Source organism: Mastigoproctus giganteus, chromosome 4 (assembly GCF_048544385.1).
Source record: "Mastigoproctus giganteus isolate SK-2022 chromosome 4, ASM4854438v1, whole genome shotgun sequence".
Taxonomy (NCBI): Eukaryota; Metazoa; Arthropoda; class Arachnida; order Uropygi; family Thelyphonidae; genus Mastigoproctus; species Mastigoproctus giganteus.
The window spans coordinates 170,833,594-170,847,553 of NC_143578.1; the positions used below are offsets into that span (position 1 = coordinate 170,833,594).

The following is a 13,960-nucleotide window of genomic DNA, read 5'->3' on the forward strand; positions in this document are numbered from 1 at the left end:
CGTGCAATTACGATGGAACACATTATGCACCATAGCGCTTGTATCGTGAGGCATCTAAAATTTCCTTTTATGTGGGGTGGCATAAATAAAAATTAAAGTTACTCTACATGAAATAACTTAATTTTGTTATCGATCATGATTTTATCTGCAGTGTATTAGTATTAGTAATGGCTGCATGGTGCAAGAAAGCCTATGGCTTATGCTGCACCAGACAAAAAAAAAAAAAAAAAAAAAAATCCGAACAAAACAATGATAAGAACAAAAAAAAAAAAAAATAATAATTATTAATAAAAAAAAAGAAGGAAATTAAACCTATCATCCTATGTGCTTCCCTTACCCGAAAGTACTATCCAGATGACCTTTGAATTTCCAAACTGTCAGCCTCTACCACCCATGAAGGCAACTTATTCCAGTAATTTATAACTTGCTGGCTAAAATAAAACTTCCTGCAGTCCAATCTAAACATTTCCCCCCCGTAACTTGAATTTATGTCCCCTAGTTTTAGCATCATTTATAATCTTGAAAATTTCGTCCTCATTCATTTTACTGATGCCTCTCAGAGCCTTAAACACTTCAATCAAATCTCCTCTAAGGTGTCTAAGTTTCCAAACTATGCAACCCACATATTCGAAGTCTTTCTTCATAAGGACGACCTTTTGCCGATCTCACCAGGCGAGTTACCCGTCTTTGCACTCTTTAAAGAAGCTTGATGTCTTTCTTTAGGTGCAGTCTCCATACTTAAACACAGTATTCGAAGTGTGGTCTAACACTTGGAATACTGTGCTTTACTTGTTTAGTACTGGTGCTACGTTCAGTGGTACTGAACTTAGCACCAGCACTAAACCCGACAGTGGTAATGTGATGAACTTGATGTTCCAGGCCCAGACACCATGTAGGAAGGGGGATGGCAGGACCATTGCCATATATAAAAAGGAATTAGAGGGGAAATGTGGGCACAGTGAGGCTTTTCGATCCCAGATTCACGCTGGCTCTTGATGTCCCTGCTCATTTTGACCGAACCCTGAACTGTCCTGCTATGTAAGTGTTTGCCTTAGCAGATTGACATATTTGCTTTCTGTGTTCAATAACAATTTAAAAAACTTATTGAAATGCTTTCCATATCTAGGCTGCAATTAGCAATGTTTTATTTCTTTACTGGCAAGATGAATTATTTTCTTTCTTTCCTAATTAGAACTTTATAACATTGCATTAAGGTGCAAATGATAGGCTTAAGAGAACAGAGTAACAGATAACTTATGATGGCTGTTACCAAAATTAATAAGAATACAAAAAAGAAATTTCAATACTGTATCATATAAGATGGCCTACAATTTAACTAACATGAATTACTACAATATTGTACAGTATGTGAAGCAAATATAAAGTTCATATATCCTGAATATTTGGTTTAATGTTAACACTAAAAGAGCTCTTTTCTTACAGACTAAGTCTACACTGGGTTCACTGCTTTTGCAACCAGAAATAAGTTACCAAGCTTCAGGAGTAATTTCTAGATAATTTTTTATTTTCTTTTAAAATTAAAATTTTGTAAAAAGTGCAAGTTTTTTAATTGTAGATTTGAGATTTTACAGTAATAATGCTAACAGGAAAAAAAAAAAAAAAAAAAAACAACAACATTGATATAAATCTCTAAAAGTGTCATATGATTTATGCTTATCAATCATGTTTGTTGGAGTTACTCTGAATTAAGAACTCAGATCACAAGGTATCACTGTGATTGAAGAATGAAAAACATGCTCAAAAAAAAAAAAAAAACTCTGCAACTTTATCTCAGCATTTAACATTAGTTGAGGCATATGATGCAAGAAAGCAAGCTTATACAGCATCAGCCAACACACACACACACACACACGCGCGCGCGCTGCCAAAGTTTGTCCACATCTTCCTTGAATTTATTTAAGCTATCAACTTCCACAACAACAGATGGAAATCTGTTCCAGCAATCAACTTCCCACTGGCTAAAGGCAAACTTCCACGCATCTTAGACCAGCTAACTCAATTACATAATTCCCATTTGTTCAAATCTCTTTTAATGTGTTTATGCAACCATCATTTGTATATGTACAGAACTGACATGAAGCAAATTGTAAAGAAACTAATTTTTTTTCTTTTTATTTTTTAAAATGGAAAGGCAGGTAAGAGGAGCGATCTGCTTACAATATTTAAAAAAAAAAAAAAAAAACAACACGGATGAGTACTCGGAACAGCACAATTATACAAGAATGATGGCGATGAGGAAATCCCACAACTACAATTACTATGTATCACTTTTCCACAGTTTAATGGTTTTATCATGCTCAAGTGCAGCTGAGGCTATTATATTCTCTGTGGGGTGACAAGCTGTGCAAAGAACAACATCTGAAAAAAATAAATAAAAATATTAAAGCAAAAACAGACACCAAGTTGTATTTTAAAAAATAACTTTTTTAAATGTCAATTATTTAAGCAAACAATACTGGACCAAGTGTCTCTTGCTACGCTTATATGTTTAAGTGAATCTGCCATACACTGGCATGTGCTGTTTTGATATTTATTTTTAAACTAAAGGTTACCCATATATTTCCAAATGATTATAAAAATAAAAAAAAGTTACTTTATACCAGACAAAAAAAAAAAAAAAAACGAAACCGCAGAGCTAAAGAAATAACACAGCAGTTGTGACAATTTAACACAACGGAGAAATTTATATAGTTTTCTATCTTCCTAACCTTTTCTGTTTCCCCCCCCCATTGCACTTTCACCTGAATGTTTCCCGATTAATCCTGCAGCCATAAAATGTATCATTGGGCATATGATACGTGATTTATGAATACAATCTATATTACATAAGAGGTACATTCAAAAAGTTCCCAGAACTTTTCTACAAAACTGAGTGAACAGTTTGGCTTAGTAAGCTAATTACCTTCAAATCACTTTCCTTCTGCATACACAGACACTTGTTTCAAAGGTCTTCCCAAGATTTGAAACATTCTTTAAAATCTTTTGGAATTCCTGAAGTGACTGAGTTTTCTTTGTAAACTTTATTTTTTGCTGCTTCCCACAGATAAAAATCAGGTGGATACAAGCCTGAATGGGGAGTGGGGGCACAAATGTTTTGAGATTATTCGATCAACAAAAATTCTGCATAGGAGTGTCATCGAATGGGTAGCAGTACATTGAGTGGACAGAAATCATGGGATACCTACCTAGTAATGGGTAGGCCCACCTTTCACCTGGGCAATGGCAGTCACATGTCGAGGCATTGGGTCCACTAGTTCACAAAAGCATTCCACAGGTATTTCCATCCACGCTTGCTGCACCACTGTCCATAATTCAGTTGCATTCCTGGGTGGAGGATCCAAAGCTTGACTGGACCTTTCCACAGCACCCCAAAGATGCTGCATAAGGTTCATGTCCAGTGAATGGGGGAGGCCATTCCATGGTGGTAAAACTTGCAGAATTCTCTTAGAACCATGTTCTAGTCACCATAGCTCTGTGGGGAGGCGCAATGTCCTGCAGAAAGAGTCCAATTGCCCTGTGGGTGCACAATGACCACAGAGATGCATTTGGTCTGCAAGGATGGACATGTAACCTGGACTGTCCAAGTCACAGATGCATCTCAGCATACCAGAGGTCCTAATGTGTGCTAGCTGAATATGCCCAAGACCATTACCGACAGTCCACCTGCCCGAACAGTCCCTTGACGTGATGGGTTCATAGCTTTGTGCGGTTTCTGCCAGATCCGCACCCTCCCATTCGCTCAAAATAACTGGAAACGGGACTCATCGGATTAGGAGACCCATCTCCAATCATCTAAGGTCCAGTGCTGATGTTCTTTCACCCAGTTGGGGCATCTAGTCCTGTGTCATGGTGTTAGCAATGGGACTCTGGTGGGTCGGCAGCTTCCATAATCTACTGCGGCTAATGATCGCCTGATGGTCTTGGTAGAGACGTTTCCAGTACCTCCCTTGTTGAAGTCAGAAGTGATTTGTGCCACTGTCGCTCTCCAGTTGGCTGAAACAATGTGAGACAGATGTCGATGGCCACGTCCATCCTCCACCCACAGTGCTGTCCAAGATGAGATGTTATTCCAGAAATGACATATTCTCGATACACTTATGATACTGTTGAACAGGAATAGTGCAATTTCTGTGCCACCTCCGCAATACAGTGACCCAATCATTGGGTACACACTACTATCATTCCTCTTTCAAAGTCAGTTTATGCAACGTTTATTCATACTGACATCAAATTGCAGTCTACATGAATGCAGTGTACCTATAAACCTGCCAACCAGTGGTGGCTGTTGTTATTTGGTTTTTAGGAGCATTAGCAACTAAGGCCATATTGCTCCAGGGATATGTGGTGGTCATTCCCGCCAAGCAGTGGGTTTGTCCACAAGCTAGAGGGGTGACAGCAGTTCGTTGCCCAAACCAGGTATCCCATGAATTCTATTCTTTCAGTGTATGGGCAATGGTGAAATCTTGCTGAAACCACTCACTCTCATTTCATTCTCATTCAGTTCACTGATGAACTGGTAGAATATACTGGAACAGTAATGTTCAGAGGTTGTCGTTTCATTGAAGAAGATAGGCCCAATGATTCTTCTTCTGGAGATATCAACCGAAACATCAACCTTCTGCTGCGAGGTGTTTGATATTGATTGTGTGGAGTTTCAGACATCCATAATTAGGTATTTTGAGCATTCACATACTCTTACAAATGGAACCACCCCTTATCAGTGAAGAATGTAAGATCCAGAATACCATCAGTATTTTCAGAGATGAACCGTTGAACCCGGTGTATGTACTTGCTATTGGTGATTTGCTGCTTTTAATTCTTGGACAACTGCGATTTTGTACGGGGAAAAGGCATAGCTTCTTCCTTACTGCTAAATGTGCAGATGCAAGAGTGATGTTTTGCTGTCATCACAACTTCTGCATTGATTTTTGAAGGACTTTACAGCAATGAATCCGAAATATTCAAGAGTTTCTCTGTCAGCTTTGGCTGCTTTCCGTTATGCTCCATGCTGTGTATAGCACCTGTCTCACGAAATTTGTCTATTAATGCTGGCAGCATGGCAATGTGGTGGTATTGGCGTATTTGGAAATTTCTTGAGAAAAGTTTTCTTGGATGCTTTGTGTATACTCACCACACTTGTTGAAGATGTACTCAACCAAAAAAAATGCTCTTCCAATGACAACCATGGTTAAAACACACCACAATAGCTATCTCACAGCCAACTGACCTTGACGTACACGATCAGGTGTATGGGATCTCATCACTTCACAATATAGTGCGTGGTGACACATCATATTGCACAATGCTGTCATACAGGTATAGTGACTTTCAAACACCCTGGATTTAGTGGAGGCACACAGTCATATGTGCCTCCACATGTGTACACCAACACACATGGCAGCAGGAACAGTGACATATAAAATTCACAGTTAGTATTAGTAACGGCTGAATGGTGCAAGAAACCGATGGCTTATGCTGCACCAGCCAAAAAAAAAAAAAAATCTGAACAAAACAATGATAAAGACAAAAAAAAATAATAATAAAATAAATAAATAAATAAAATAAATAACTAAATAATAATAATTAATAAATAAAAAAAAATAAAATAAAAAATAAATAAAAAGGAAATTAAACCTATCATGCTATGCGCTTCCCTTACCCGAAAGTACTATCCAGATGACCTTCGAATTTCCCCAAACTGTCGGTCTCTACCACCCATGAAGGCAACTTATTCCAGTAATTTATAACTTGCTGGCTAAAATAAAACTTCCTGCAGTCCAATCTAAACATTACCCCAGTAACTTGAATTTATGTCCCCTAGTTCTAGCATCACTTATAATCTTGAAAATTTTGTCCTCATTCATTTTACTGATGCCCTTAAAATCCTCAATCAAATCTCCTCTAAGGTGTCTAGTTTCCAAACTCTGCAACCCACATATTCAAAGTCTTTCTTCATAAGGACGCCCTTTTGCTGATCTCACCAGGCGAGTTACCCTTCTTTGCACCCTTTCAAGAAGCTCGATGTCTTTCTTTAGGTGCGGTCTCCATACTTGAACACAGTATTCCAAGTGTGGTCTAAAATAAGCCTTATATAATGGGATTATCACGTCCCTATCTCTACTTGCAAAAGTTCGATAGATCATCGATAGGACACCATGGGCCTTCCTTGCAACCTGTTTAAAATGCTCAGAGAATTTCATGTCTGACCGTATCGTAACACCCAAGTCCCTTTACTCCAGTACTGGATTTAGTTGAACTCCACGAAGTGAATAAGTTTTTTTGGGATTACTGTTTCCCAGGTGTAATACCTTACACTTTGTTGGATTAAAGCACAGCTGCCATTTTTCTGACCATTCCTGAAGTCTATCTAGGTCTCTCTGAAGAAGCTCAGCTTGACAGTGATCATTAACTACTCTACCAATTTTAACATCATCTGCAAATTTAGACATCACGCCCTCTATCCCTTCATCAATGTTGTTTATGAAAATTAAAAACAACAGTGGTCCTAATACTGATCCTTGGGGAACCCCCACTTCTTACATCAACCCAATCTGAGGAATAGCCATTTATCACAACCCTCTGCCTCCTGCCCTGAAGCCATCCTTCTATCCATCTAAGGATTTTCCCAGTGATTCCAACCTGTTCCAGCTTATAAAGCAACCGCTCATGTGGGACTGAGTCAAAAGCTTTGCTGAAATCTAAATAAACAATGTCGAAATTATTCCCTAAATCCAGATCGTGAGTGACCCTTTCGAAATAGCGAACCAGATTTGTTAAACATGATTTTCCCTTTACAAAACCATGCTGAGTATCCTTCAGAATTCAATTCGATCCAAATGATCCTGAATTCCACCCTTGATCCTTGCCTCCATGATTTTCCCTACTACTGAAGTCAGACTGACAGGTCGATAATTTCCAACTTCACTTTTAGAGCCACCCTTATGTATGGGAGATACATTTGCACTTTTCCTATCCAAGGGAATCTCCCCAGAGTCTAGTGATGCTCGCATAATTATCCTCAATAGTTCAATGCACTCGCTTGCCACCTCTCTTAAGATTATAGGGTATATTCCATCAACTCCAGGAGCCTTACTGGTCTGTAGGCTCGAAAGTTTTTTCATTAAATAATCTTGCGAAATTTCAATATCATTAATTACATATTTTTTAACTTCGCTCCCACAATTTCCCATTGCCACAAAAGCTTTTTCATTTGTAAATATCGATGCAAAATAACTGTTGAGTTCATCTGCAACGGCAGCTGGTGTATTTATTACTATCCCCTTTCCCTTACGTAAAGGTCCAATCTGGTTTGTCCTGCTCTTCTTGGCATTTATATATGTGAAGAATTCTTTATTGCCCCTCTTTGCTCTGTTTGCTAGTGATTTCTCATAAACTGCCTTTGCCTGTCGAACCTTTTCTGTGGCTCTATTACACATCACCTTGTAGCTGTTATAGGCTTCAGTACTTTTTATTGCTCTGTAACCTTTCCATGCCACCTTTTTCTGCTCAAGTAATGTGGCAACTTCACTATTCATTGAACTTGGAACCCTTCTCGTGGAGTATTTTTTTAATGGTATATACGCATTCAAGGCATCTGTGATTAATGTTTTAAAAGCGTACCACAGTTCAATTGTATTCATTCTCTGCGCGATATCTACCCAGTTAATAGAGGCCATGTAGTACTTTAAGGCATCGTAATTTCCTTTTCTGAAATTAAAACTCATTCCTTTGCCTTTTACTTCTGCTACCTCTTTCGTCATCATCCACCGTAGAACTCCATGATCACTTCCTGCTACTGGTTCCTCTACTGTCAGCCCTATTATGTCATCTGATTCATGTGTAATGATGAGGTCTAGGATATTCTTTTCTCTAGTACTTTCCCTGACATGCTGATACAAATAACAGTCATCTAGTTGATTTAAAAATTTTGTTCCCCATGTCGAGTTTCCTTCCCATTTACTCCAATCAATTAGAGGCAAATTGAAATCACCCATAATAAGGCATTGACGCTTACTTGCCCATTCCATTTGCATGTAGAGGCTTTTGTCATAATCTTCACAATCACCTAGTCTGTAGATTACTCCTACTCGCATTATACCTTTGTTTCCAACTATCTCACACCATACAGACTCTATACTAGCATGTGAAATGTCTGAATCCGGGAAAGCTATCGTCGCACTCAGGCTGCTTCTGATAAGAAGCATTACCCCACCACCCCTTCTATCTAACCTATCCTTCATAAATACATTATACAAGCCGTACTGAAACTCATCATCCCCAATTTCCGGGTGGCACCCTGTCTCTGTAAGCCCTATTATGTCCGCGTTACTTGTTTTAACCAGCAGTTCGAATTCCCTCATTTTATTGACGACACTTCTAACGTTACTGTATAAACAATTAAGATTTACTGTTCTTGTATATTTAACAACCCTAACACAACCCTTGAAGTTTTTTAGGCTCTCTTCCCTGATATTAGCTACCCGCTCACGTGAAACGTCTTTGCCCCCAGAACATCTAGATAATACGTCCAGTTGGGGTAACAGATAAGAACTCTTAAGGTATGTGCAAGAGTTACATTGACCAATATTATCAGATAAACGCGTGTCAGTATTACCCACATCCCCCCTAACTAGCAGTTTCCCTGAACCTTTAAGGTATCCTCAATAATACTGGCAAAAACTTTTGCACCACCTTTGTTTAAGTGTATCCCGTCTCTACAAAACAAATTCCTTCTACCTACAAGTGTGGGCCATGCTGATAGAAATTTTACCCCCTAAAGCCTTGCAGATTCCTTCAAGTCTTGAGTTAATCCATAAGGCTCTTAACATATAATCCCTCCTGTCGTGTCTAGGTAGAATTGCAGACACATTGACATTATGGCCTAGCTCGCGACATTTCCTCAGCATGGTCCTGTATTTTTCCAACAAATCGTCAAATCGTGTATGTTTAATATCATTTGTCCCCACATGAATAATATTTTCTTTACCCCCCTTTAAAATCTGACAATCTGTTGGTGACATCATCAATAGTTGCTCCCGGCAGACATACCCTGGTTCTGCTCCACCTATCTTTATTACAAAAAATATTCCCCGTTTCCCTGACAATGGAGTCTCCTAATAAAACAATGTCCTTTTTAACCAGAGTAGTTTGCACTTGGTTTTTCTGTTTTGAGGCTTGAATCGCGTGTGCATCACTTGGTAGATTGCTGGAGTTTTGAGTCCCTGACGAGCTCCCAGATGCATTATTTTCGAGGGCAAGCACTCGTTTTTTCAGGGACTCAAATTGTTCGATCAGTGCACCAAATTGTAATTTAAGATCGGTGCACTCCTTACATCGATCACAAAGAAAAGAATCCCCAGGTGAGGTAGGATTAGTCACCAGGTCGACCTTGGAAAACATTCCACAGGTTCCACAATGGATTAAATCATGACTTTAAAAAATTATCTATAATATTATTAAAATCAAACAGTTACAGTAAAACCTATAACAAAATAATCCAACAATATCTAAATAAATCAATATTTAAAAGCACTATCCAAAAGTAAACCACTTAACTGAGGAGCCCTGTCTAAGTGCGTCCGCTCACCTCGAATTCCAACGAAATTTGTGGGGGGGGGGAGCTGAAAACATTCTAATTGTGCTTTTTTAAATGTAAAAGTCTACCATCTGTTACACTTTTATTTTTATAATAAAAGGGATAAAAATTTTGAAACATCCCATACATTTTTCAAAAAATTGCAACAATTCAATGGTGCATCAACAATGACAGCCACACGAATGAACATACTGGTGCATGTTTTCTAATCTGCACACATGACTAGATGTCATTATTCAAACTAAGCTAAGTAGATGTTTATTACTTTATTATTGGTCTGTTATTGTATTTTTTTAAATTTAAAACCAGTTATTGTGTTAATTTGATAAAGTACGTATAAATTTTCTTACCTGGATTACAAAATTGCTGAATAAAGAGGTTTGGAATAAGAGAGAATTCTGTTGCTATTGTCAGTGTTAATTGTATTGAGATTTTGTATTGCTTTTTGTATCACTATTTCATATTCTCTTTTGTAATTTTGTAGGAGTGTAATTACTATCAGAAGTGTTTAGTATGAATCATCCTTTCGAAAATTTTTCCCATGCAGCTCATAAGAGATATTGGCCTGTAATTTTCAATACAGGTTTGATCTTTTACTGGTTTTGGTAAGGCAATAATGAAAGAATGATGCCAGGAAGAAGGATAGGCACTTTCGGAGAATATTCGGTTATAAAAGATTAACACGGTACTCAAATCCTCTTCAAGAAAATGCTTCAGCATAAAATGACCTCCACCTGGGCCTGTGGCACTATTTGAAGATCTGTTTAACGCTTCTTGAAGTTCTATGAGTGTAAAGGGTTGGTTGATGGGAACGAGAGGTGCGTAAAAAGTTGATTTTATGTCGTTCTGCATGAGCATTGATGTTCTGAAAAGTGGATGCATAGGAGGCAGAAGCAGAGATTGTAGCAAATGATTCTGCAAGTGCATTAGCAACTTCTTCAGCTGTAGATAGGTCTTCCCCTTTCCAATGAAGTATTGGAGAGGGCAGATGAGCGAATTTCCCATTTAGTGCCTGTATTCTTTTCCAGATGAGATGCGTGCCCATGCCTTTTGTGATTGTTGAAGCAAAAGCAATCCATGAGTCTCGCCTTCCTTCTAATTTGCCTTGCTTTTGCTTTAAGCCTTTTATAAGCAATAAGGTTATTAGTGGTGGGATTCTTATGGAAATTATTAGAAGCTCGGATTTTTCCTGTTCAGCAATGAAGCAATCTGCATTCCACCAGTGATTTCGGTGATTGCAATATGTCTTGGATTTTGGAATGTAGGTATTAGTGGTAGTCAGAGTCTGATTGGTGATGTAAGTATTTACATCATGAAATGAAAGACCATGTGATATTGCACGTGCTACAGACCTAAATGAGGCAATGCCGAGAATTACAAAGAATGTGGAGAAAATAAAAACAACTTTCATAGCGGGAACAACTCAAAGTGTAATTAAAATCCATTAGATTAAGACACAAAGAACTGGAAGAGATGGAAAGCCTGTCATCTGTTTGGATAGAAAATCAAACAAAAAACAAGTTTGCTTACATAGAAGCAAAAGCATTAGCAATGTTTTATTACGTAATAGTCGTAATAAAATACGTAAATATTTTATTACGACTATTTTATTTAATATAATAAATTTTTTACGAATAAAATACGTATTTTACATATTTTATTTGTAAAAATACTTTTTTAGTATTTTAAAAATACTAAAAATACTTTATTATAATATGTATTATATTTTTTATTACATATTTTAATCGTTATAAAATACTTACGTATTTTATAACAATTACAATAAATATAAAATACAAATAAAATGCAAAGAAAAACAACAAAGACTTCTTTATTTATGTAAGCTCTAGAAGGAAAGGGATGAATCAGATTGGTCTACTTAACATCAATGGTTTGACTATTGATGATCATGCTCAGGTAGCTGATAAGCTGATTGAGTATTTTGCATCTACATTCACACAAGGAATTATTCAAGGAGGGGAATGCCAGAAGTTCATCAAACTAACAGGGAGCTAAGTGGTTTTGTAATAACTGAGAGCAAAGTGGAGGAGAAATTGTTGAAGATAAACATAAAAAAGGCACCTGGGGCAGATGGAATCTATACAGTTATAATGAAAGAGGCAGCAAGGGGAAGTAAGCAAACACTTAGCCATAATTTTGAGAGCGTTGTTAGAGTCAGGGGAGGTCCACGTGGACTGGAGATATGCAAATATATCCCCAATTCACAAAGGGGGTTCAAAGGGTGACACAAATGATTATATATCTGTTAGCTTAACTTCTGTTCTGGGGAAAATAATGGAGTCACTGGTTAAAGAGGTGATACAAGATCACCAAGAATAATAAGTATGCTGTGTCTGAGCAGTAATAGCTCAGACACAGCATGGGTTTGTTAAGGGGAAGTCATGTCTGACCAATTTGATTGGATACTACGGCGTGGTCACAAAGGAACTGGATGCAAAAAATAATTTTGATATTATATACTTGGATTTCAGGAACGCCTTTGATACTGTTGCACATGGAAGACTGCTGTACAAATTGGAGTGGTATAGCATTAAGGGCAAGTTACTGCAATGGATAAAGGGATGGATGGTTGTGTAGGAGATGGCAGAAAGTGTTAATAAATGGACACTTCTCTACACAGACTAATGTTATTAGCAGAGACCCCAGGGTTAACTGCTAGACCCATTGTTGTTTTGTGTATTTATCAATGATATTGATGAAGGTATATCAGGTTTAATGTCCAAGTTTGCAGACGATACAAAGGTTGGCAGGGTTGTTAATGGCAGTAAAGACAGTATGCTACTGCAACAGGATTTAGAAAAGTTAGGCAGATGGGCTGAGAAGTAGCAACTGAAGTTTAACATTGACAAATGCAAAGTACTCCATTTGGGTAGCAGTAACCCAAGAGGAACATTCCAACTGTGTGGTAGAGGGAGGTGGAGAATGAAAAAGAACTGGGGGTAATTGTGCAGTCAGATATGAAGTTCTCTGAGCAGTGTAGATGGGCTGCCAGAGCAGGTCACGGAGTTTTGTCAATGATATATAGGAATTTTGCTAGCAGAGACTTTGTTATTTGGTTTTTAGGAGCATTAGCAACTAAGGCCATATTGCTCCGGGGATATGCAGTGGCCATTCCCTGACCTTTCCGCATCCTCCGTATTTGGTGGTCACAGACTCGAATCGTGGTCTAATCAAGAAGCATGTGCTATGCACTGCTCTCCTGCCCACCTGGCTACGGAGGCGCCCTAGCAGAGACAAGGAAGTGATTATCCCTTTGTATAAGGCAATGGTTAGGCTACACCTTCAGTACTGTATAGGCCTCATTTTAGGAAGGATGTAGAGTTGCTAGAATGAGTACAGAGAAGGGCAACAAGATTGGTGAGGGGAACAAAGGGGGTGTGTGTGCTTACAAAGAAAGGCTTAAGTTCGGCAAGTTGCAGCAGCTTTTTTTTTTTTTTTTTTTTATGTAAACCCTAAACATGAGAGGTATTAGAACCTATAGTACTTAGTACCGTGCTTGGGTTGGAGGTTGAGAAGACAAAAGAAGATATTTGTTGACATTGGGCTTGAACTTCTGTGACTGTAATTTACAGAAAATATGGATGAAGGAAGGTTGTTCCAGAAAATGGCAGTTGAATGAATAAACGAGGAAGATGAAAAGTTGGTTCTATGGGTTTGAAGTTGGACAGTAAATGATTGTTGGCTGGTGGCAGCATGTGTTTGGACTGTTTTGAAAGAGAGAGCGGGAATTATAGAAGCCAATTCAGAAGAACAGTGCCCATGGAAGTATCTGTAGAAGAGGCATGCACCAGAAACAGTATGTCTATGAGACAGTGAGTGGAGAGACTCTGTTAGAGATTAATCATTAATTAACCTAACTGCCCTCTTCTGAATGGAATCAAGAAGCATGAGAGAGGTTTTGGGGGGCATCACCCCAGATGTGGGAACAATATTCCATGGCAGGGCAGATTTGCGATTTATACAGAGTGAGCAGCTGTTTGGAAGAAAAGTAACACTGAGAGCGAAAGAGAAAACCAAGTTTTTTTAGATGCAGAGGAAGCAATATTTGTAATTTGCTTGTGCCAAGAGAGATTAGAAGTCAGGGTAATTCCCAAAAGAGATATCATTTTGCCTAGAAATCGGAGTGTCACTAAATATAAGCATAGGAGCAGAAGAATCCTTTTTGTGAGATATAAGATAAGACTGAGTTTTAGAAGGGTTGAAATCAACTAAGTTGTCTTTGCCGCACTGGAGAATTACCTGAAGATCGGCATTTAAGGATCTGGTAGCAGATTTTCAAGAAGTTGAAGCGGATTGAGCAGGACAAGTTTTCTCAAAATGGAA

General features: G+C 38.2%; 1 protein-coding gene across 2 annotated transcripts in view; it reads right to left on the bottom strand.

Annotated features, from left to right (window-relative positions):
• Positions 1-2,215: 2,215 nt before the first annotated feature.
• The window catches only part of wds (WD repeat-containing protein wds), a 302,400-nt gene continuing 290,655 nt past the window's right edge, over positions 2,216-13,960 (bottom strand). For both annotated transcript variants that reach the window (XM_090371872.1, XM_090371871.1), the window contains exon 14: positions 2,216-2,379. In XM_090371872.1, the coding sequence (XP_090227998.1) occupies positions 2,279-2,379 (101 nt within the window). In that variant the 3' untranslated portion in view covers positions 2,216-2,278. The remainder of the gene's footprint in view (positions 2,380-13,960) is intronic.